At 49.3% G+C, this 23819-nt stretch overlaps 2 protein-coding genes across 11 annotated transcripts in view; one reads left to right on the top strand and one right to left on the bottom strand.

The window, feature by feature from the left end:
* The window catches only part of MLLT1 (MLLT1, super elongation complex subunit), a 31083-nt gene extending 16759 nt beyond the window's left edge, over positions 1-14324 (top strand). The window contains exons 6-12 of one of the 2 annotated variants that reach the window (XM_021378530.1): positions 1945-2490; positions 5556-5652; positions 6371-6482; positions 7718-7817; positions 8022-8093; positions 9729-9800; positions 10244-14324. In XM_021378530.1, the coding sequence (XP_021234205.1) occupies positions 1945-2490; positions 5556-5652; positions 6371-6482; positions 7718-7817; positions 8022-8093; positions 9729-9800; positions 10244-10372 (1128 nt within the window). In that variant the 3' untranslated portion in view covers positions 10373-14324. The remainder of the gene's footprint in view (positions 1-1944; positions 2491-5555; positions 5653-6370; positions 6483-7717; positions 7818-8021; positions 8094-9728; positions 9801-10243) is intronic. The other variant, XM_021378531.1, reaches the window with a different exon arrangement.
* ACSBG2 (acyl-CoA synthetase bubblegum family member 2) overlaps positions 14703-23819 on the bottom strand; it is a 29410-nt gene continuing 20293 nt past the window's right edge. For all 9 annotated transcript variants that reach the window (XM_021378522.1, XM_021378521.1, XM_021378523.1 and 6 more), the window contains 11 exons: positions 23261-23349; positions 22597-22717; positions 22063-22143; positions 21445-21594; positions 21071-21247; positions 20209-20390; positions 19713-19946; positions 18811-19028; positions 17784-17923; positions 16557-16803; positions 14703-16153 (listed from right to left, as the gene is read on the bottom strand). In XM_021378522.1, coding sequence (XP_021234197.1) covers positions 16038-16153; positions 16557-16803; positions 17784-17923; positions 18811-19028; positions 19713-19946; positions 20209-20390; positions 21071-21247; positions 21445-21594; positions 22063-22143; positions 22597-22717; positions 23261-23349 — 1755 coding nt within the window. In that variant the 3' untranslated portion in view covers positions 14703-16037. The remainder of the gene's footprint in view (positions 16154-16556; positions 16804-17783; positions 17924-18810; positions 19029-19712; positions 19947-20208; positions 20391-21070; positions 21248-21444; positions 21595-22062; positions 22144-22596; positions 22718-23260; positions 23350-23819) is intronic.

The following is a 23819-nucleotide window of genomic DNA, read 5'->3' as shown; positions in this document are numbered from 1 at the left end:
AGAGCTCGTCCTGGTTGCACTGGGACAGAGGTGATTTCCTCCATGGTGCCTGGTGTGACGCCATGTTCCCAGTGATTAAAAGGAGATGGAGTCATCAGTGACAGAAGTTGTCACCCTCTGTAAGCTTGAAATATGAACGTCCGTCAAAGAGTTCAGACTTTTTTTTCTTAGTATTATTTAATAGCAGAGTAATGCAGTGAAGACAGCTTGGGAAATTTGTACATAAATGTGTCACTCAGTCCCAAACCGGTTAATGGACTGCAACCTACAGTGTCAGCTGCATCACTCCTTGCCCTCTGCACTTAGGAAGCCTCTTTATGATTTGGTAGGTTTATCTGAAGAGAAGTTTTGGGGAAAAAAGATAAATTCAATACCCAAGACAGGGAAGTGTTGGTGAGCTGTATCTTCCTAGTGAGGTGCAGAAGCAGATTAAGTTGCATTGAATGTTTCCTGGTCGTTTTGAGTTGTCCTTAATGCTGCAGATGAGCTGTGTGGCTCTCTCACTGTCAGCTGTGTCAGTCTGTGGGCTTTCAGTCTCGTACTGGGCTGAGCAGGCAGCCAGCACTTGCTCTGTCATTCCAACTACTTGGCATAGTGGTGTAAAAAGCATAAAATGTGCCGTGTTTGGTCAAGCTAGTGATTCCAGGACTCAGCATTTGCCTCAGCAGTATCTGAATCAGAGTATCAGCTCCTGTGGCTTCAGCAGAAGCTTACGCTTTCTTTTTCACTTGTGCAGTAAGGCTGCTTTACACAGGAGAATCACTCCGTGGGCTGCGTGCTTTGAGCCTGGTTACGTGCTCCGTATCAGCGTGATCAGTCCCAGATATGAACAGCAATCCATTCTGTGGGGTAACACAGTTCTGATACCTGCTTTCCTCGAGGCTGTGAGCACTCCTGGCACTTGGAGCACGCCTTCTGATGCTGACGTTATGAAGCAGAATAAAGATGACTTAGCTGTTAGTGGCTGGTGGAATTTTGGTCAGGAAGACAAAAGAGAAATTAAGGGCTCTGACACTGTCAGTGGTTTATGGGCTGGTTTGGCCCGGTTCTGTCACTAATGGGGGGGGGGGACCCACACCTCCAGGGAAGGGGGAAAAGGGGAAGGGGCAGGGAGATGGGCCTGAAAACAAACCAGCAGCAGCGATCTGAGGAGGAAAGTTAATTAGTGAAATATGATATCGGAATGCAAGATAACACACTATAATACAATGTAATTGGAATTGAGGCTAATAAATGAAATAAAATGAGAGAGCATCCAAAAGCTGAAGGCCTTAATCTGATGCTGAAGGTGGCATGGCTAGGGAGCACGCACTGCAGAGATGAGCAGGAAGGGGAAAGAGGGACAGCTTGGGATTGTGAGGAGTTTTGTCTTTCCCTCTGAATGGAAAATGGAAACAGGAGAGTGGACAGTCCTATGGGAGATGTAGTTCTTCTCTTCTGAGACAGTTATACCCAAACTATCAACAATCCATGGGACTGGAGCATGAACTCTTTAACTCCCAGTGCTCTACTACACGATGTTATAATGTGGAATGCCAATAACAAAAACCATAAAACCAGGACAGACACCAGCTCTGGTGAGAACTGCCAGTAGCTACAGCCTGTAAGGCTCCTGCTCCTCTTCCACATTGCCCTTGGAGCTGCCCTCAGATGTTAACCCTGCAGATTAACTCGGAGTTAGTGTCGTCCTTTTACAGGCCATGGAAAGGATCAGGTGTTGGCGAAATGTTTCATCAGATGTTTAAGTGTCTGCTGCCAATTTCTGCCCAAAAACTGGAGGGCAGCTTGAATATCTGCCTCAGATGTTGATGAGTACATTTGGTATCAGTGGGTGTGTGTCTACATGAAACAAATGCTTTAGTGTGATACATGAGAACGTGTTTTTATTCCGTGCAGAATGTCAGTTTCATACCAAGCTTGCATATTTCTGTTGCTAAATCTTAGGATGCCAACAAGGAAAGCAGCAAGGCATCCAAGCCACACAAAGTAACCAAGGAGCACAGAGAGAGGCCAAGGAAAGACTCTGAGAGCAAAAACTCCTCCAAAGAGCTTGAAAGAGAACAAAACAAACCTTTGAAGGACTCCTCCAGAAAACCAACTGAGAACAAACTGCCTAAGGAGGAGAAGGCGCCTCCGAAAGCTGCTTTCAAGGAACCAAAACTGGCCGTGAAGGAGAGCAAACTGGAGAACACCTCTCCGAAGGGTGGGCCGCAGCCGGAGCTCAAGTCTTCCAGCAAGAGGCCCTCCAACGTGGAGTCACCAAAGCCTAGTGCCAAAAAACAAAAAAAGAGCAGCTCCAAAGGGGTGAAGAACATTCTGGGGACGTCTCCCAGAACCTCGTCTTCCTCGTATCCGGAGAAGAAACAAACCAAGGAGAAGATGAATGCCAAAGTGGAAAAGGTAAAATCCGAAAGCGAGGCCAAGGAGATCAAAAAGCCTGTGGAAATGGAGGAGTCAAATTCGGAGGATGAGGCTTCTTTCAAGTCAGAGGTGAGTACGGGCCGGTCCCTTTGCAGAATGAAATGCTTTTGAATTTGATCTTCATTCATCCGTGGAGCGAATAATTTCACTTCTGCTTTTTTCTTTTCAGAAACAGTGTAAAAAAAAAAAAATGTAAAGACCTCTATTCCTCCCATAGCATGTAAGCAATGTTACTGGCCAAAGCTCAAAACACAACCACGTGCCATTAAATCTAAATAAGCTGTGTTGTAAAACAAACCAAATTACGTTATTCTACTCCCATTTTAAAAAGCTGTCTAAATATTTTTTTTTTTTTCCTCCTTACCACTAAGGACATTCCTCACCCTCTGTCTTCTGAAAATTGTTTTCCCAAAGAAGGCAAAAAAAAAAACGGGAGGGGAAAGACACAACCCAGGTGCACACGGGCTGCTTCTCTCGTGTGCTCGTTATTTGCTATAAAGAAGCTGTGTATCTTGTGCTGGGATTCACGGGTTCACGTCACGTGGGTTTTGGAACTGCTTGCTGCTTTCGGTCGGTTTTACTCGAGTGAATTTGCTGGGGATGCTTTGCGCTGTGGTTTAATCAGCGCCGTGGTGCAGTAAGTATGGATGTGTTTGTTTGGGGACGTGTCTTCGTGGGAAATTTCCAGTAGAGGAGGGTGTTAGGGAAGTGCTCACTGAAGATGGTGTGTGAGGATTTTTCCAGATAAAGCGTGAACGTTGGGGGTTAGAAAGAAACTGCTTCTCTCCACTTAAAGCTTTGTACCTGAAGTGCACGGGTGCGTAGCAAGCCCCTCATCTCTGCACAAGATACGTGGCCCTCTCTGCAAGCTTTTGTCTCTGCTGACCTCCGAGCCCTGGGAGTTTTGTACTTGGTTATTTCTTAGGTGTCATCCCTTGGGGCTCAGCCCACAGCTGTAAGCTGATAGTGGTGTTACGACTGCTCCGTGAAGCCACAGACCGTGCTTGTGGTTCCACGGTGTCTGCTGCAGCCCTGCCCTGTCCCCACCGCGCCTCGCGTGCGCCTGTCCTCCCCTGCACCAGCTCTGGTGTCTGCTGGATGCTTTGCAGAGCCCTTGGAGCGCGAGCCCAGGAGCAGAGGAATGCTCAGGGAGCTGGAGGGCGAAGCGTGGCAGCTGCCAGTCGGACCAGCTTGGGTTTCTGTGGAACTCGAAGCTGGGGGATCTAACTGCATAATGCATTGGCATCGGCAGAGAGAAGCTGCTGGAGTTCTTTTTCCATCCTGGGGGGCTCTTTTTGCTCCCAACGCCGCGGTTCCATGCTCCGTGGTTTGTGCTGGTACAGCTGTTTGTGGATCTGTGTGGTAAGCCACATCACTAAAGTGAACGAGCAGCTGGAGGTGGACCGGGGCCCGGAAACTCTTAAATCAGCTTTGCTGCCCAAGCCAACGCATTGTGCAACGTGCTCTGAGGCTGCGGCTCCTCACTGCTCCCAGCTGACATCTTTGCAGCCTGCTGCTGAAAGGAACAGCCCTGCTCTCATTTGTGCTGCTGGCATGCGAGCTCGTGTGACTGCAGCGGGCTGGAGGAGTCCCTCCTTCCATTTCAGCCCTGCTGAAAGTTGGTTGTGCCTTTGATTTTGTCCGTCAAGACTGGTTCCCTGACGTGGCCTCATGCTTGGCTCCCTAAATGCTGGTGCTGACAAAAAGGGAGAGGCCGAGACGTGGGAGCAGGATTGCTTCTTCCCTTGGCTGGCATGGGCTCTGCCCTGACACGGTGAGCACGGTAAGGCAGGAGGAGGGAAGGGGCTGCCCAGTTCCTGCCTGCTGCTTCTCCAGTCCTAGTGGGTAACGTCAGGGGAACAGCTGCTAGGTTAGCAGGAAGGAAGGTGATGGGATGGAATCTGAGGGTAAGACACGAGCGCTGTGTTCTCTCACCTTGAAAACAGTGCTTTTCACTTTGTTTTTCTGAACAAAGAAGGCTGTGATGTGTCGCTGCTTCAGATGCCAGCATTAAATGATTCTGCTTTGCTACCAGACAGCTGACAAGGCTGATGCCCGTTTTTGATGTCCCCCATCCATTCATTTTCCTTCCTTAGAGCTGAGCAAACGCAGCTCGAATCTTTGGGTGAGAAACTACAGGGAAAGGGCAGCAGGGATGGAAATCCTGCTGCTGCTTTTACTTACTAGTGCCTGGAGCTGCTGCCGTGCCCCTGCCCGTTGAGGTATCGTTCTGAGAGCATTCACATTTTCTGTGACAAAGCTCATCCACCAGTGGGGACGTGAGGGTTATCTCTAACGTCAGGATTTGGTAGCAGAAATAATAGGTGGATTTTCCAGAACGGTGCAACGAAATGGAAATGTCAAGTTTCCAAGGAGTTACTCCCAAAAGGAACGAAACCAGAGGGGCGGCACAGTAAGTCCGGAATCTTTATACCCGATTGCAGTGAGAGACAAAAACCCTGTGAGGTTATTGCTGCAGTGGCTGCTGCTGGGGAGGAAGCAGTTGTTTGTTTGCCTCCACTGCCACCTCGTGGCCCTCGGTGCTCGAGCACGGGGAGGCTCTGCAGGTCCCGGCCTTGTGCTTGGAAGCTTGGCGTGGTGTTAATGCTTTGTTGCTGGGTGCTGTCGGTAGCAGCGGTGGCTCGAGCTCCTCTTTATTCACACCCACTGGGAGTGTGATGGGGCACTGCTGCTGCGCCGGTTTCACAGGAGCTAGCCGTGCTGCGCTTTCAGAATGAACTGCAAACAATGCAGTGGGGCACTCAGATCGGCGGAGAAACAACTGTTTGGAGGACATGGTAACACGCTGGAGTAGCTTTTCAGTGTTGGGGTGACGTGGGACAGCTCCCTTCCCGTGCTCAGCGTCGGTGGGTTGGGATCCACACAAATCTGGGGGAAAACCTTGCACCGTAGCGGGGTGTGCGCCTGCCAGCTGCTCGATCACTTCCTTCGAGGTGAGCGGCACGAAGGGTTTTGCTGGGAGCTGCTGGTGCCACAAGTGTTGTTTCTGGGCCCCTTGCGTGTTGTGTATTTTCTGTCATTGTGTGGTTCGGTGCTGTACGACGCTGTGCTTTGTGCTCCGCGATTCTCCGGATGAGAAGGATTAAGATTCTTTTTCTTCTTTCCTTTTATGGGGGGTTAAGTCTGTCCAGTCCAGCCCTTCCAACTCCAGCTCCAGCTCCGACTCCAGCTCTGACTCCGACTTTGAGCCGTCTCAGAACCACAGCCAAGGTGCGTTGCCAGAACTAACCACGTTACAGCCTCCCTCACGTACAGCTGGAAGGCTCTGGAAAATCAGACCCGTTTCCCCAGCATCATCCGTAAGGCTCACGTGGTTTCTTCTATGGAACTGTGTGTTGAAGCTGCGATGCTTCAGCAGAAGGCAGTAATGTCACAGTAATGTCCTAATTACTCGTTCATAGTAATCATGAACGAGTATCCTTCCTGCTTTGGCAGTCAGTTTACCATGAGGCTTGGGCTCTTTCCCCTGCTGACTTCGCTTTCTGCCTCAGTGTGTGTTGCTCGATAGCATCGCCAGGATTTCTCCTCCAGTGCCACATGAGAACTCCAGCTGTGGCATTCATCACTTTGCCAGTGCAGAGCAGATCCTTCTCCTGGTTCCTCCACCCATGACCCAGAGCGAGGCAGGCTCAGTGGCAGCAGTAAATGTGGCACTGCAGGTGCTGCCACTGAGCGACCAGTGCAGGAAAAGCGCGTCCTTTTGTTCTCAGTGCAGAGAATGGGAGGGCCGAGGCGTTGTAACGTTTGCCAGTTCCGCCTGAGCTTTGAGACCAGAGCACGGCTTTGGTTTGTAGCATTTTCTCTGCGAAATTAAAACACCGGTGTTGTCCCCTCGAGAAATCTGGCTTGGTGTTAATGATAACGAATCCGATGTACAGCAGGGTTTGGGTGGAGCGGTGCTGACGTGCTTTCTCCCCCCTTTTTGCAGGCCCGCTGCGCTCCATGGTGGAGGATCTGCAGTCGGAGGAGTCGGACGACGACGACAGCTCCTCGGGAGAGGAGGCAGCGGTCAAAGCGAACCCCGTGAGCCGGGATTCCAGGTGGTACCGAATCCTGACGGATGTCTGCTGTCCCTTTGCCCTCCGTGTTCGGTGTTTTTGCTTGCCCTGTGTGTGGAGGAATCAAAGCGATAGGGTTGCGCGTGACGGGGGAGTGACGGAGAAGAGGCGAATTGAACAGATGTGCCGATGAAAGCAGCGGGGTGAGAACAGAAGCGGATAAGGAGAGATCGCGGGGGCTCAGAGAGGAAGCTGCTGCGAAGCAGCGTGTGGAGCTTGCAGGTGTTAGTGACCGAGCTCCTCCAAATAGTCACCTAATTGCCACCCTCAGATCTGCGGAGCGGCGTGTGACAGCTTTGATGTGCAGAGATTAGAGGAGTGCTGTGTGCCGCTCGTGCCGTGCGCCGCTGCTTCAGAACGGGGAGGTCTTCTGCATGCTGACAGTTGGTTCCTCGGCTCCCACGGGACTTGGTTAACAGCTGCTTCCTGCCTTAGTCAATGAAAATAGTTGAATTTTGTCCTCCCGCCCTCAGGAAGCGCTGCTGTAGCCAAAACCTGGAGTCTTAGGCTGAATATTTGAAGCCAAATGCTTGGATGAGATAGCAGCTGCAGATTGCAAGCGATGCTTGTGTTCAACAACAGAAAAACCCTCTGTGTTTTGCCATTGTCAGCTAAACAGGAAAGGAGATTTTTTTTTTTAAAGGACAATTTTTATACTGTGAAGGGGATGGGTCATAGTTCTTCAAACTCATCAAAAGTAGGATGCAACTGTAGGGCAGGAGAAGAATGGGATTGAAGAGGAAATCTCACAGGTCATGACGTAACAGAAACACCAAATAGATGAGATATAGATGTATTTTTTTACCTGAGTTCTCAGTGCAGGTGTTAGCAAGCCTCTCGTGCAGGTACTCCCTGATTTTTGGAGTTGCTGTTTGTGAAAAGCAGGTGCTGCTTGCTCGGTTGTTCTAAGGCAGCCAGAGGGAGCATGTCCATCTCCCAGAGTATGGGAGAGTCGAACTGCGAGCTCTGCTGTGTAAAACAAAGCTGCCTACTTTGCCTGCCCAGAGAATGGAGGATGGCAAAGGTGAGACTGGCTGTGGAAGAGGAGGGCTTGGGAATTACACATGGGCTGTTCATCCTGGGCAGCTTAGTGTTCTGAGATAAGGAACAGAATTAGTGGGCATTGTTTGTTCTCCTTAGCTCTCAGCCAAACCACACGGACTTAGTGAAGCTTCCCATTGCCTGTTGATGCTAATTCTGTGCTACTTGTTTTTCAGACTGAGCCTTAGTGACAGTGACAGTGACAACAGTGCAGACTCCTGCCTGCCGAGTCGAGAGCCTCCCCCTGCTCAGAAACTGCCCCCAGCAAACAATAAGGTATGGCACCTGCTTCCCCCCAGCGTTGGCCCCTGCTCCGTGCTCAGGCCGTGCTGCTAGCTCTGGGCAGCACCAGTGCTCCTCTATTTCCCTGTCTGCATCGGCGAGGTGGTTCCTCGATACAGTGCTGTGCATGCAGGCCCTTAAAGCACCGCGTTGTCTGAACTCATTTTGGTCGCTGATGTTGATTTGTGCTGCCCTCAGGCATCTGGAAGAAAAAGCCCGGAGTCCTGTAACAAGCCAGAGAAGATCCTGAAGAAGGGAACCTATGACAAGGTACGCTTGAAGGTCTGCAGCTCGTGGTACCGCTGTGTAGAAAATACCTGGAGGCAGCCTGCCTGGTTCAGATTGCTCTGTGTTGGCAGGCTAACAGCCTGAGTGCTATGGTAAACAGGTGTTGAAAGGACAGACGTGGGAGAGGGGCACTACAGAAACTGTGTGTATTACATAGAGAGCCCCCTGTGTCTTTTCCATGTGCGAGATGTTAACGTGGTTTGATTTTCTTGCCCTTTGCCTGAACCACCCGAGTGGCCGCTGCTGCAGCGGTGAGCGCCTCTTCATTAAAAGGCGTTTTCATCTGTCTTTGATCTTAAAAATTAAAGATTTGATTGTTGTTTATTTTTTTCCTTTTTGGAGCTCTGCTTTGCTATTTTAGTGGAATCCTTTGTTTGTTCAGTGGAACTCCCTTCTTTCTTGCCTCCAGGGAGGGTCAAGCAGCGTGTATGCTCCCAAAGCACGCTCACTAGCAAGCAAAGAGTCAAATCTCAAGCTGGCCAGGCAGTTCTCCCCCCAGTGATTTCTTTTTGCCCCATAAATCAAGCATTCTCCTTAGTCTAATGGTGGAGATCCTTAAGCTAATCAGCCTGTGGCTCTTCCCCTTTTCTAACACGCTTCCAACAGGAGAACAGCTCACAGGATGAACGCTTAATGCTGGTTTAAGTGCGATGCTGGAGATGCTAATCTGCTAGCTGCACAACTTTTACCACTGAATACCGTTAATCGTAGCTGAGATGGCTTATCTGAGAACAGCTCTGTAGGTAATGGTGTCTTTTATTAGACTACTTAATGCAGATAGAAGGGGACACCCTTGAGACCCATTAAAGGGAGAGCGCCTGAAATATCATCAGCTTTTACAACTGCCAGTGCTTGTATAAAGATATGAACTCTCCCAGAAAGGATGGTGCTCCGTGCTGTGGGTGAAATGCTTTTCTCTGCGTAGATGTGTTATGGGGAAGGCATGGCTCACGGCTTTTTTTCTTTCCTGCCTTGGTACAGTTCCTTAAATGAGTTCAGTTTTGCTGATACAAACACAAGCAACTCTGGGACAGCTTTAGAAATGAAGAATCTATCCCCTGTGAGCACCAGCGGGCCGTGGTGTTTAGATTAAAAAAAGAAAAAAAAAATACACACAAATCCAGCCAACCAGCCCCTTGTATGTAAGAACAATGAAAATGATGCTGAGCCTGTAGACAATCCTGAGTTCCCCACTGTGGTGCACGTATAACTAACTGGGAACAGGGCATTCTGCACTGGTGCTCAGCTGCAGTGCTGGTCTCCGAGCATTGTCCTCAGGCAGTGAGCAGTTATTAGTGCATCCTGCTGATGGAGAACGTGCACTGAGCTTCACCAAGGTGCATCTCACTGTGCTGAGGTCCTCTGAGCTCACAGGTTCTGACCAGGGTTGTTTTTAATGGTGTCATGAAATAGCCCATCTGATGGTGTTCAGACCTCTGTACTGGTATGAAGTCTGTGGTCTCCCAGTGCTCAACAGGGGAGAGGAGGCAGCACGGAATTTAGGGTAAAACTGGGAATAGGAACGTGTCTGCAAGGGCCTCGAGTTCCTCTGATCACTTTGGCAGCCATACAAACATGCCATGTATGTCACTATTTCTGTTCATGCCTCCTTTACAGGCCTACACTGATGAATTAGTGGAGCTTCACAGGCGGCTAATGGCACTACGAGAGCGCAATGTGCTGCAGCAGGTAGAGATCATCTGTCAGCTTTCTGGGAAACCCCGTGTCCAAGGGTCTCAGGTGGACCCCTGTGATGCCTGGCCTTTCACTTGCCTCTCCTTGAGAGGGTCTGGTTCACTTTAAATGCAGATCTGTAGGAAAAAAAAAACAACCAAACAGATGTGCATGCATTGCTTTTGTTGGAAAAGGGACGGAAGTGTGGTTTGTGCATCTCTCCTCTGTCACTCTGATAGCTGTCCCAAAGCTGGGCTGTCTAATGTCAAAGGAAACGTGCCCAGGTCACTTCCCAGGCTGAGCTAGTGCAGGAGGAGCTGGTTTTGTTGAGGGGGACGTGGCTCTGAGGCTTCTCTAAAGGGATGCAGAAAGGAGAGGTGGGTTGCTTTGTAATCCTTCTGGTGTGCTTAATCCTTATGGGCTCTATCTACGTCGTTGCTCATCTCCTTTCCTTACAGATCGTAAATCTCATTGAGGAAACCGGGCATTTTAACGTTACCAACACAACCTTTGACTTTGACCTCTTCTCCCTGGATGAAACAACTGTTCGTAAGCTGCAGAGCTACCTGGAAGCAGTAGCGACATGACGCTCGGCCTTCGAAGCAGGCTGCTTTTGAAACCAGAAATCCCCGTTAATTGGTACCAGGAAACGAACCCATGGAACTAGGCCTTCTTATTCTCTCGATTCACCCGAAGCACTGCCTTAGAGAACAGCCATGCTCTATGAATGCACAGCCAGCTGCACTTTCTTGTAGGCTTCAAACAAGCACCCATATTGCTGAGTCTGTCCTCCCTCGCTTCCTAAGTCCGCTTGGGCACGGGTCCCGAGTCGAGCACACAGAACGGTTGCGCCGAGCTGCAGCGCGGCCTGCCTGGTTTTACTTCAAGAAACTGCGTTTGAAGAACACGTGTTCAGGCCTCTCTGACATCTGAAGAAGCGCGGGCGATGTTTTCTTCACCAAGTCTCGGGACCAGCCCGCAGAGCGCTCCAGTGAGCCCGGTTTCCTTCAGCTCTGTGAAGAAGCGTCCGTGCCGCGTAAGCAGCGTTGGCTTTTACAAAGCTAGCCGAGAGGCTGAGGGCAGAGGAGGCTTCCGGGGCTCTTGCTGGGCCGGCGTGGAGGAATGTGGACGGATTCTGGTTTCGATCGCTGGCGAGTTGCGTCGCGGCTGGACACAGAGCGCTGCTGGCGTCTGGCTCCGTTGCTGCAGGGCTTCGTTCCACGCGGGGCCTTGCTCCGCTCCCGCTCCCTGCAGGGACGGGCCGTGCTCCATGGAGAGGCCCTGTCCGATCTGCTGTCTCCCGCTGGGGTTTTGAGACGTCTTGTTTGTTGATCTGAGCTCCTAAACAAAAGTCTCACTCCTTTCAGTCTGCTTTAACTGTAATAGGACTACGAAACTGTAAGCTGTATATTTTATATATATATTATATATATGTATGTACTGTATGTATAAGAAGGGCCTAGTTGGGTCTTATGATTTTAAGGGTGTGTTTTTCTGTTCTGTTTTTTTTAATGGCTATGGCAGGGGAAGGGCGCTTAATAAGATTGACTTGTTTGTTAAAACGCCTCTTGTGGACGATTTTCAGTGGGTGGACGCTGAACAGCAATCTTCAAAGCGTTGTGTGCTCCGGAAGGGACTCACCTGTTGTCTTTTTTCATTTGTCAGTGTTGAATAACTTTGCCAAAATACGTGATCGGTTTTGTTCTATGTTCTCAAAGAGGAATCTCCTTACAGTGGCCCCTATAGTAGTGGCTGTACTTAGGGAAAACCAAAACAAGGGAGAATTTTATCTTGGGACGCACCTGGACAACACTGATGTAACACCAGGTGAGAGCAGGATCCTTTCCTCCTCCCTCTTCCCCCTCGCACCCGTGCAAGAAGTGGCAGTAAACACTAATCCAGAACCATTCGTTCCTTCTAGTTAAACTAGACCTCCAGGTGTTGTCGGAATGCTGTGTGGGTACGGGGGAAGCCCTGTAGCTCTTATCAAAGCTGCATTCCACCCCCGTTCCCGACCTTCAGTATTTTTTCCGGAAGAGTTACTCCTTGTTTTCCGATCCTCGTGTGTAAGCTTTTGCCAAATGTTGGGTGAGCTGCTGGCAGTGAGGGGAGCAGCTCCTGAGGAGCCCTCTGCTCGCGGTGAGCTCATGTGCGCGGGAGCCGCGTCGCTCCAGGCTTTGCTGTCCCTTCTCCATGATGAAATTGCAGTTCCCTTGTTTGGGGTTCCCCCTTTCTTTATCATGGAAATGTTGCAACTAATCAACTGAAGTGGCAATATGATGATAAGCTTGTTTGAGTTGGGTCATGTTGACCCGATTCCCATTAATTTTGTCTTTGTACCATCTTTCATGTGTCTCGTGCGTGTGTATATACATATATATATAAAAAGAAAAATAATCAAGCTCATGCCAGGTGCGTACCCTATCACGACAGCGATCTCAGCTGTTTTCTTTCCCGATGGACAAGGCCAAGCCTGGATAGAAACCCTGTGTGCACGTGCACAGCGAGGAGGTGCAGGACGGCAGGAAGAGGAGCTGCGGCTGCTGGCAGTGGGATGTGCTGCAGTGGAAGCAGCCCATGAGCGTCCGTGGATTGGCTTTGGGTGCGTGGGGATGTGCGAGCTCCTCCCGGTCCCCGTTGGGGCTGTGGCACAAAGGAAGCTGCCCCAACCCCAACCTTGGTGGCACTCGCACCCCAGCGCGGGGCGGGCTCGCGACGCTGCCGTCCCTAAAGCAGTAGAGCGGTGGTGATGGGCAGCCCAAGCCCGAGGTTTCCCAAGGGCTTTGCCTCCTCTCCCCGCTGGGGCCATCTCCTCCCGCAGCCGTTGCGGCCGCGCTGTCCTGGCGCTGTCAGTCTTCGCACATCAAGGTCTGAGTGGTCACGCTGCCGCCCGCGAGGCCAGGAGCACAGGGCAGGCTGCTCTGAGCCTGGGAGAGCGCGGGGCTCCTGCCCACAGCTGCGGCATCGTCCTGTCCTGGAACCGACTTTGTCGGTGAAGTCTAATGAGCGTTGATGGGAATTTTGTTCGGTTTTTATAAGAAGTATTTTACACATGGATTTTTTTAGACTCTTTATAATCTCCTTGAAAACCCAGAATAGGATTGTTTCCCCCAGCAATAGTTCTCCTCCATTGTGTGCACATGCTGATTTGTTACTAAAAGGTTTCTTGCAAGTACTTAGTTGTTCTACAGAGTTGTTGTTTTTTGGGTATGTGGTAGCGTCGGGGACCACGGGAGGAATGACTGCAAACAAAGGATGGGCCAATTCGGGCCTCATCGTGTGTCCCCTCCTAGTTGCATATGAACGAGTTCCCTGTGTAGATTCTCTATAGGCTGGCTGGATGCTGTTCTGAACATGCCGTGTACAGGTATTTGTGGATAACGTGTTTGTTCTTGTGTCACTCTTGAGAGCATGGATGGATTATTGTTCAATAGGAAGGAGGTGGCAGTGCTGCTGTCAGCATTGCTTCAGGTCTTCGAGGATGTGTAGTAGCTTGCATTGTTTAAAAAAGGAAAAAAAAGAAAAAAAATACCCCAAACTGACTTGTAGCCATAACGGTTTTTCCATGGAAAGCGGACGGAGCTCGGTTACTTCTGTGTCCTTCCCCCGGTTCCCAAAGGCACGGGCGAGTGCTGAGCAGTCTGCGGGCTTTCAGAATTGCTTTCAATTGAGTCGTGTTGGAGGTAAGATCAGGACGCAGCTTTTCCTTCGTCCTTGGCCTTTGTATTAAAGGGCAAAAGAGGGGTCAGGAGTGTTTTCCTGTTGTCTTGGTCTGGTATGTATTAAGCCTTGAGGCTTTGATTACTGACATTTGCTATGGAAAAAGAAAAAAGGAAAGGTAGTGAGGCTGGCTGGCTCCCAGGACGCCGGCTGAGGAGCAGCGGACGCGTTGGTGACACGACTGGCTGTGCTGCGGTCGGGCTGAATACATGGAAGTGCAATGACTCTGCCACCAGCTCATCCTGCTGCGTGCGGCCGCAGCGTCAGAACGAGCAGAGAAACGGATGCAACAACCCACAAAGATTGTCAGATCCTGATGGTGTTTGATGGTGAGAGGTCTCGGCGTCCCTTGCAGAGCTTGCCCCGTCCCGTTCTCTGCCAGCAGAGGACCCAGGCTGCTCTGGTTCTGCAGCTCTCAGCTGTCACACGCTGGAGCTTCTGTGTCCCGGCTCGGTGCTGCTTTCGTGGGGGCGTGAAAATAGCCATCAAAAACTGAAAGAGATGAGTTTGCACTCCTAAAGAAAAATGTAAGTACTTCAACTCCTAGATGATGTTTAATTGTATTTCTGCCTAGGGCCGAGGTATTAAATACCTTTGTCACTTGAGGATTTTAAAAGTGGTGTTGGGAATCGGATTCTGCTCTCAGCTGTAAGAAGTTCAGCTGGCCCAAGACTAACTTCAAGATGAAAAAAAAAATACTCATGTTTGTAATACATTACAGGATTGTTTGTCCTGAATTTTAAACCTTTTTGTTAAATTTGTGGAACTACGGAGGAATTTTCTAGAAAAAGTGAAATAAAGTAAGATGGAAAAGTAGAACTTGCAGGGTTTTCTGTTCATTGCCTTGCTCCGGCACGGCCAGGCTGGTTACCTGCACGTTTCGAGTCCAAACGCAGCAGCTGTGGGCTCAGCCTTACAACCAGCCCTGTGCTGCTGTGCCCATGCCCTCAGGGTCGAGCTGAGCACAGCAGGGCAGAGCATTCCTCCCTGGCTGGAGTGCTTAATTCCCATGCTGTGTGCTCGGTGCTGGGCCCCTCTCTGCTGCTGAGGGCGCATTCTCGTGCTCACAAATGATCCAGAACGGTTCCTGCGTGGAACCGAGTTTCTCTCCAGGGCGGAGAAGGAAGAGCTGATCTGTATTCACCTTTGGACCCTGACCTCAGCGTTGAGCCCCGTTCCACAAAAGTTAGCGAAGCATTAAGACACGAACCACAGTTCATTTATTAGGCATTTCTCTGAAAGCTGAGACGCTTGCAGTTCACACAGCTGAGAACACGGTTGCACAAGAAGAGCAGCTGCTCCCGTGGTGCAGTGCCCACACTCCATGCAGGCGCTGGGGGCATTTCTGAGCTGTTTGCTGTGGCAGCGAGCCCAGATTAAATACAGTTTCAGGCATGAAACCCTCCCTGAGGTGCCCAGTTCTGAGCACTGCGAATGCTCTCTTCCCCCCTGCAGGATTTGATACGAACCAGTACTGCAGGTACAGAACCAGGGACTTGCAGCCCTCGCTTTGCTTGAGCTCTGTGCATTACTGAGTGGTGTCGCTGCTTCCGCTCCAAGCACCTGCCAGCTCCGGCTGCTCCCGCTTTGTCCAGGGAAACAAGAGCCAGAACCAGCACACAACTTCTTCCTTGCCAGATCAAAGATTTCTAGTTTGAAATAAGCCATTTTACAAGCAATCCTTCATTTGCTGAGGGGATCGAAGGCCCTCTGAGCAGGGGACAGATGGGAACAAGCCTCAGAACCGCTGAGGAGCTTCTGTTCCCCGTCCTGTCCCCTCTAAACTTCTGTATGCATCAGCCCCACAGCTCTGGAGTGCCACCTACACAACATTTCTATGGTTGTATGACTACAGACAGCGGTTACACACACGTACACAGCCTGTTAAAACAATCTAGTCCACGTACACTACTTAAACAATATAATTTACGGTTTCCTTATAGCTCAAGAAGCTGAAACAGACTCAAAGTATTGCACAAACCAACCCAGTAAACTCCAGGTTCCACACAGACTTGCAGGGCTGTGCGGTCACACAGCGTCGGCCTGCCTTGACAGATGATGGTTTGTGGGTAAAAAGATTTAAAATAATTCAGCTGTCAGCAGCATGCAGGTAAACGTGCATCTACAAAAACAAAGACTGCTCTGAAAGGAATTCTGCCTTATGCAGCAGGAAGAGTGCAGAGCCTGATTTGCTTTACATTCAGCTCGGGGAAAGAAAACTTTGGTAAAGACACACTATGAACCGACAAGGTAAATGCACTGCCCTTATTAAAAAAAAATAAAAATAAGAAAATACAAAGCAGAGCTATTCATGAATCTCTCTGCACCAAAACATACACAGGAGAACACTGGGTGTGAGCACACTCTGCACGCTGCAGTAAGAGGGCCCACGGATGTATACAGCTAAGCACTGCAGGAAGGCCGCGTGGTTGCCAAGCCTCATTTATTTCTGCAGAAGCCACTGGCTGTGGTGGGGAGCCCGGGCTGGCAGCACGCTCACACGCTCGGGGAAGAGTTCCCTACCACGCCACGTCACTGCCGAAGAGCGTTCTCCGTTGTCGTCGGTGTGTTCGCGTCTGCATAAAACTCGTCAATCAGGGCCTTGTACTTCTGTGCCACCGCTGGTCTCTTCAGTTTCATTGTTGGGCCTGTGGAGAACACACAGCACGGGGCTCTAACGGTGCCAGAGCTACAGAGAGAGTCATTTCGAGGCACAGATCAATATCAGAGTTGGAGCAAGCCTGGAGGACTCAGAGCACGTGAACCGACACCAACGTCTCAGCGCTGTTTGTGATGAGTAACACCTCCACTGCCCCACGAATACAAACTGCACAACCATCCTGCAGCAGGCAGCAACACCAGGGACCGCTCAGCTCAGCTCAGTCCTGTCAGGCGGAGCTGGAAGTTCAGGACAACCCATCCTCCCCCCCCAGAGGCTGTGACACGGTGCAGCCGCAGCGGGAGGGCTGCAGGTTCCAGGCTCTGCTTCTGTTTCCTGTTCAACACCCAAAGGTGGGGCCCCCCCCGTGCCCCCCCCCGCCTGCCACTCACCCAGCTCTCCACCACCGACAGAAAAGTCTTTCTCCAGGATGACCCACTTCTGGATTTTCTGAGCATTTGAGACAGCTCTCTTGTTGACTTCTGAAACTGCTCCCTGGATAGCTGCATAGATGGCCTTGTCCTTGCTGCTTATGATTTCGGAGACCGCTGTAGCCATGCTGCCCAGTTTTTGACAATATTCGATGGCTTCTGGAGTGAGGTCATCTTCTGGCTCCCCACTTTCTGTATTTACAGTGCACTGCAACACAAGTCAGGACAGGTCACTTGATGTTGTTAAGAACCTGAACTCCTTCACCCTAATAAGCCTGATGCCCACAGGAAGCTGCTGTGTCACCCTCCCCACCTCGGCACCAATTCCCAGTCGGCCACTTTTTATATGCCTTATACAAACTGCTGCTTCAAACGAAAGTTTGTTACAACACCTTCATAACTCCACATACTCAACAGCTACGCCAACGCCCAGGAGCAAGCAGGGTGCAGAACTCGTCCTCCAAATCCTCCCCTTGCTCTCCTGAATTAAGCAAGACACCACCTCCTCTTCTCTGGGCCACAGCTTTACTTGCCCACATGCACAGCAGCACTGCAGCCTGCTGAGCCAGCACCGCCCCTCACCCTGACAAGAGCAGCAGCAGCAGAGCCTGGAGCAGCAGCTCTTGTGCAAGGGCAAGAAGGTTGGCAGCTACAGTCTCACTAACGAGCAATTAACACTGTCCTGGAAGAACACCACCCTACAAACTCTCTCCAGTCCTAGACAGAGGAGTCAGTACAGTTCAGCACACGTGTCACTGTGGAGTTTAAAGCCACTGTCTTGCAAAGAAATCGCTGACATCTCATTACTGTCTGAACTGCTCTGGGAGACACTGAAATACGGGTAAGAAAAGCAGGATTCTTGTTTCAGTTTGGCTGCTGTGTATTTTTCTTTTAGTACTGTTTCTGCCTTCAGTCTGAGGTGGTACAGAGATAAACAGTTGCCCTGAACAGCAGAACACTGTTGTCTGATCAGAGGGGAAGTGCTCAGTTTCCTGAACAGTAAAGTGGTGTTTGCAACTCAGCTACATGGCATGCTCCACAATACCCCCAGGCTCTAGCAGACATTGTGGAACAAAAAAAAGTCATCTCACTGTATTAAACACACGCAAAATAATCTACATCCTTTCAGCCCCATCCCATGGTAGATGCCCATCCTATTTTTCATTAATCAGGCAAAATCAATCCCACCTTGAGCGTCAGAAGAATAGCGAGGAATTTTGCTCTGTCTCCAACCAACATGGCATTGCTAATGATGGGACAGGCCTCTTTTACAGCATCCTCAATTGGAACAGGAGGAACGTTCTCACCTCCTGCTGTGATGATGAGCTCTGGAAAACAGTCAGATCTTGATTAATGCTTATGGCTTCCCTTTTCCTCCCTTCACAACCTGAAATGATTTCACAGCACCTTTGTGGTGACACAGATCCAATGATGAGTGTGTCCCAACACCTGGAGAAGGCGGTGAACCAGAAAGACTCCAGCCAGGCTAGGAGAGTTGAGACCAAGGTGCACAAACAAGCAGCCATGCAAGAGCTGCTCTAATGCTCCACAGATGTGTGCAGCTTGGGAGCACGGGCTGTGGTGTACGAGCACCTCAGCACACAACCACAGTCACCCCAGGCTCCAGGGAATCCAACTTGGGCACCAACGTGTTCAGAAACTTAAGCCAAAAATTTGCTGAGGCAGAGCAGAGTTTTTAAAGCTACGTGCAGAGCAGAGATGAGCTCGCCTTTCCTGGCTGTCTTTGACAGATTTCTTAGAGCACAACCACTTATCTCTTTTTCATGATTAGTGTCTTCCACGAAATTAGATTTGTTTGGTGTTGGCCAAGAGCTGTGTTGCTGCAAGCCATTTTCACAACAGCATTAAGCTTTGTTTTCTCTTACAGGTTAACTAGCAAAGCCAGCTGGAACTGGAGGCAGCTGGTGGCACACACAGGTCAGCAAAGCAGCAACTCCTGCTGAAGATATCAGAGGATTTCTCCCTTACTCTGTGCTCACACTCTGCTTTCAGAGGTCATCCTGCTCCCTTCACAAGCCATGTCACATGCTCGCTGGCAGCACACCCTGCAGCCACATTCATATTAAAACCTTCAGAAGGAGAAGTTATCTCAGTGTTCTTCTGTGCGAGCCACAGCCACAAAACTATCAGGGCTTGATGCATCCAACCCCAGTACTGCGTGACCTCAAGACAAAAGAGTGACAAGGTGCATTACCTTTAATTCTGCCAGTGATGTAAATGAATCCATCTTTATCACGCTTGCCAAGGTCACCTGAATGCAGCCAGCCATCTTCATCAATTGCCTCTTTGGTTTTCTCCTCCATGTTCAAGTAGCCCATAAAGATGTGCCTTCCTGCAAAGCAGATCTCCCCAATGCCATCTGCATCTGGTTTGTCAATCAGTGTCTGACAGCCTGCCATTTCCTTCCCACAGCTTAAACAAAGAGAACACAAACACAAGGCTTTTTTAATTATTACTGCTTTTGTATTCAGTAGCAGAGCGAAATGATAGCGGTACCCACTCAACCTGAAGTGTTTGAACCAAGCCAGGCAGACTTTTATTACAATTACTCCAATGGGGAACTTAAAAATTTAAAAGGCATCTGCTTATGTAAAGGAAACTACAGGAAGCTGTTACTGCAGAGAGATCAGCGCTCACATACCTGGTGCTTCCACCCACTGCTCTCAAACACCTGAGCCTTGAATTACAAGACTTATGTTCTTGGTAGCAAACTCTCACTGACTGTGGTATTACTCTGCAGACCAAACCCATGGGGACTGAACAAGCCATCCAAAGCAACAGAACAGTCTGGCTGCATTTGTTCATTTGACATCAAGGTGAACCGTAGGTTGAAGTTACTAATTCTCTCCTCCCACAAATCCCTTGCTTTCTCCTCAGTTCCCAGAGAATCCAGGCCAAGTCTAAACGCTGCCTTCGCCCCTGGCAGATCTCTTCATCTGCAGAGCATGGCCAGAGGAACTGTCTTCCCAGAGACATCTCACTGGGGATGAGACTGGGGCTGAGCTGCACTGGGCGAGACAAAGAAGCCAGGTTCAAGAGAAACCTTAAAGGAACTCTGCTCCTCCCAGCAGCGCTGTGCTGACAGGAGATATTTACCTGGTAAGCCTGAACGCTTGAGGTATGGAGACCGTGTGAGGCCCTGAGCTCTCACTCATGCCATACAGCTCGTACACGGGAATGTTCAGACTTAAAAAAAATTCCAGAGTCTCTCTGCTAATGGGAGCAGCTCCCGTGAAGCACTTGGTGCACCGATCCAGCCCGATGGCCTTCCGAACCTTCTTGTACACCAAGTGCCTGGCCAGGCGGAAGTTCATCGGGACGTCAGAATACCTGTGGAAGAAAAATGATCACAGGTTCACAAGTCACAGAGTAAAACCTCTCCCCGTCCTCCTTCCATCCATCTCCTAATTTGGCTCATTCAGTGAAAAATGACAATAGAAATTACTCCTGCCTCCAACCCTTGCTGCCCACCCTCTCATTTGGTTTATAATTCCAGTCCACAAGTCTGGCCTGTTACGTGCAATGTAATTCCTCACTGGATGCTGAAGTTCTCCTAATATTCACAGCACCCCTTAAGTTAGCTTGTAATTACCCATTCATCCACTTCAGGTTTGTCTGCAACCCGACTTCCTTGGCCCACGACGCCACTTTTCTTCGGAGCGTCGATGATTTTGCACCGACAGATTTCATTTTTTCTTCTATTTTCTCCCAGACACGAGGAACTCCTAAGAATGCAGTTGGCCTCACGTCACGCAGGGTGTCCACCAGGGTGCCCTGAGAAGAAGAGAATTGAGCACAGCTTTCAAGAGTGCTTTAGTACAGACTTTAGTACAGACAGGGCAGCGCTGCTCACTAGCCAAGGCATCCAGCTGCTATCAGCTCTTGAGGAATGGCTCATTTTCAGCTGAAGTGCCACTGCTGCTGAGTGCAAACAGAGCAGCACTGAGCAATACCAGTTTTCTTCCTGCCACGTTCCACAAGAGCAAAGAGCCTCAGAAGCATTCCTGTTCTGCACTGGTTTTGACGAGACAGCAAGGGTCGATACTCATGATACCCATGCTGACACAGGGTTGGGACAAGAATCATTCTCTTCCCAGGACACAGATTTAAAGGTGGTGGCAATTTGCAATGTGGACAGAGCAAATACAAAGCGCAACCAAAACATCAGGGCACAGAGCTGGAGCCAGGTGAGACAATGAGGAGCTCCCAGTTGTGAAATTCTCGGTCAGCTCACCCTGGCATGTCATACAGACCCAAAAGGCAAAGGTCAGGTTGCCTGCCCTCTTCAAACCAACAGACCCTGAAACAGGAGCACTTTGTCACTACACGAGCAAACCGGGTCATCTCGTGATTCTCAAAGCTGTGTTAAGCCACCCAAGTTTGTTTTCAAGCGCCCGCTCCAAGCTACAAGCAGGTAGAGGAGCGCAAGTTTTTGTGTTATCTAATATTTTTACCTTCAGTGCATCTGGCTGAGCAAAGAAAACCTGTGCTCCAAATGTTATCGGTAACCAAATATCGACAATCTGTGCAGCAACATGACTGAGAGGCAGATAGCTGACCACCAGCTCTTGCCTTTCGGAAGCTTCCGTCAGCATTAAGGAACGTCCAGCTGCTAACGGTGTCCACGTCAACTGCAACAAGAACAGAACCCAGCATTAAGCAGCAGCTCTTCTGAGCAGGCACAACGCAGAACGTGCAGCTCACAAATGAAGGTTACAGCTGGCTGTCACCTTCAGACCAGCTGCTCGTCAGCTGATCTTTGCCATCCCTCAGCACCCACCCAGGGCCACAGTTCTCAGAATGGGCATCTATAGAAAGAGATACTTACGTTGTCATGACTGAGCATTACTCCCTTTGGCTGTCCAGTTGTCCCTGAGGTATATATTAAGGTACAGCACTGGTTAGGCTTCTGCGACTCAATGATTTCACGCAGCTGAGAATCTGGAACATCTTCACCAAGGTCCAAGAACTCTTTCCACTGTATACAGAGGTGAAGAATTTCATCACATTATAGGCTATAATTCACAAACAAAATCAAGCCCCAGGTGAAGAGTAAGAAACTGTTTTCTGTGTTCAATCCTGCAGCAGAACCTGTCGGCCCCACAATGTTTTCTGGCTGCCACAGGAGGTGTGGAAAGAAACAGAAAAAGGAGACAGATCTACCCTGAAGCTTCCCAGCTCTGCAGCAACCCCAGAATTCACCCTGGGAGTGCTGAGCAGGAGTAATTCTGAGACCCAAAGCTGCGTAGCAGAGGTCAGTATGCTTGCACCTTTCCCTTACAACATGAATTACCAAGGTTTGAACAGCAGCAGACATCTACCACTTCAGCCAGGCAAGTGCTGAAACCAGCATACACTCATCACAACAGTGGAAGGTGATTGCTGCTTGCAAGCCACCAGCTAAGTACAGCCAATATTTACAAGCCAGTAAGATACCAGTACTTACAGAATACAGATTTGGTCTCTTCTCTTTTAGCTCTTCCCCGTACTGGATAACAGCTTTCAGATGAGGTAGTTTCTGCTCAACCTGTGTTAGAAAGGGAGATTCATGAGAACAAGCAAACACTGCTTGTTCCTTTTAAGCCTAAGTAAAACACCACTAAACACGCTACTGCTACTTGCCATCTGAAGTAAAGCTTTAGAGAATTTCATCTGTGTTATTGAAAAAGAAGAGGGAAGCCTCAGTAAAGACAGTAATCACTGGGACTGATATGTCGCCAGTCAATCTAGGGGACTCTCAATTGTTTGTTTTGGCTTGCCATACTTGAAGCTCAAGGCTTTGCCATGCTGCAGAACCACTGCTATCTTCTAGTAACATTCAGCATGAGTGATCGCTCAGCTGGCTCAAACAGGGAACACACCAGGTTGCCTTAATCAGTTCACCTCTGCCTTCAGATCCAGCACATCCCTCAGGCAGCTTTACCCTCCCACATCTACCAGCAGGACGCGTAGCCTCCAGTCATTCAACAACTCTATTTACTTGTAAGATTTTCTGCAGCTGTGTATGGTTTTCCACAACCAGAATGTTGGCACTACAGTTCTCTGCTACATAACGACAGGCTTCAGGAGAGTTCGTCGTGTAGATACCGACAGCAAGCCCGCTACAAAAGAAAAGGGAAGGAAAAAAAAAAGAAAAAAGGAAAAACCAGTATTAGTGGATAAGCAGAGCTGTTGGCAAAAAATCAGGTTATTTTCAACTTTAACAGAGGAATGCCCTCAGGAAGAACGTCCCATAAGGCAACAACAAAAAGCAGAGAGCTTAGTTTCAAGAACAGAGGCTTTGTTGTGTGTGTGGGTAATGTCAGAATGGTGTTACTGGCCCAGCTATCTCAGATAGAAGACTACTGTGATGCTCTGACCTTTTCCACCACCATATTTTTAATCAGAATGTAACTCAGCATGCTTTTGGATTAACCTACTGTTCATCCCATTTTAAAACACAAGTACCTTGCTAAAATATCATTTTTTTGTCTCGTTAAATCATAATGAAGTTAAGAGTGTTTAGGTTCTAGCTACCCTCATTAAGTTCAAATATAAGCAGAACTTGCTTTGTTTTAAATCAGAAACTCCTTCTCACATGAACAATGGAATTCATATCCAAAGGCTACAACAAAATGCACGTTGAGAGCCAAAACTCATCTTACCCTGCAAAGATAGCTCCAATGTCAGCAATAAACCACTCCGGAGAGTTAAATCCCAAAATGCAGACTCCATGGAAACGCTCCAGTCCCAGCTTTAAACAAAAGATGAGATTACAGCAATCTTGGTTTTCCTTTAAGAATGCTTAATTTACAGATTTCTGCTGTGAGCACAATGTCGAGGGAAAATTCATACTATTAGGTGTGGTAATTCACACACACACTTCCCAAGGCTTAACATGGAACCAGTTAAAGCTTCACATCGCGCTGTCCAACTTTATCAGTAGGCAGGAGAGAAAAAATTAAAGGAAAAAAGGATTTTCTGGATTTGCTTAGGTCTGCATTCAGTATGCTCAGCTCACTGACACGCGCAGTGCTACAAAACTACAGGCTAGGTAGTTGTCAGTTCCCTCTGGGCTTGGAAGGTAAGAGGTTAAGTTAAACAACTGCTGCTGAGACATTTAGTCATTTAGTACAGGTTAGAGAAGTCAGGCATGAGTAACGACCAGGACAAGCTCCAATGGCAGTCGGAGACACTTAGCTAGGAAATTCCAGCTGCTGAAGT

Source organism: Numida meleagris, chromosome 27 (assembly GCF_002078875.1).
Source record: "Numida meleagris isolate 19003 breed g44 Domestic line chromosome 27, NumMel1.0, whole genome shotgun sequence".
In the NCBI taxonomy this organism is placed as follows: Eukaryota; Metazoa; Chordata; class Aves; order Galliformes; family Numididae; genus Numida; species Numida meleagris.
This window is presented reverse-complemented; position numbering and strand designations above follow the sequence as displayed.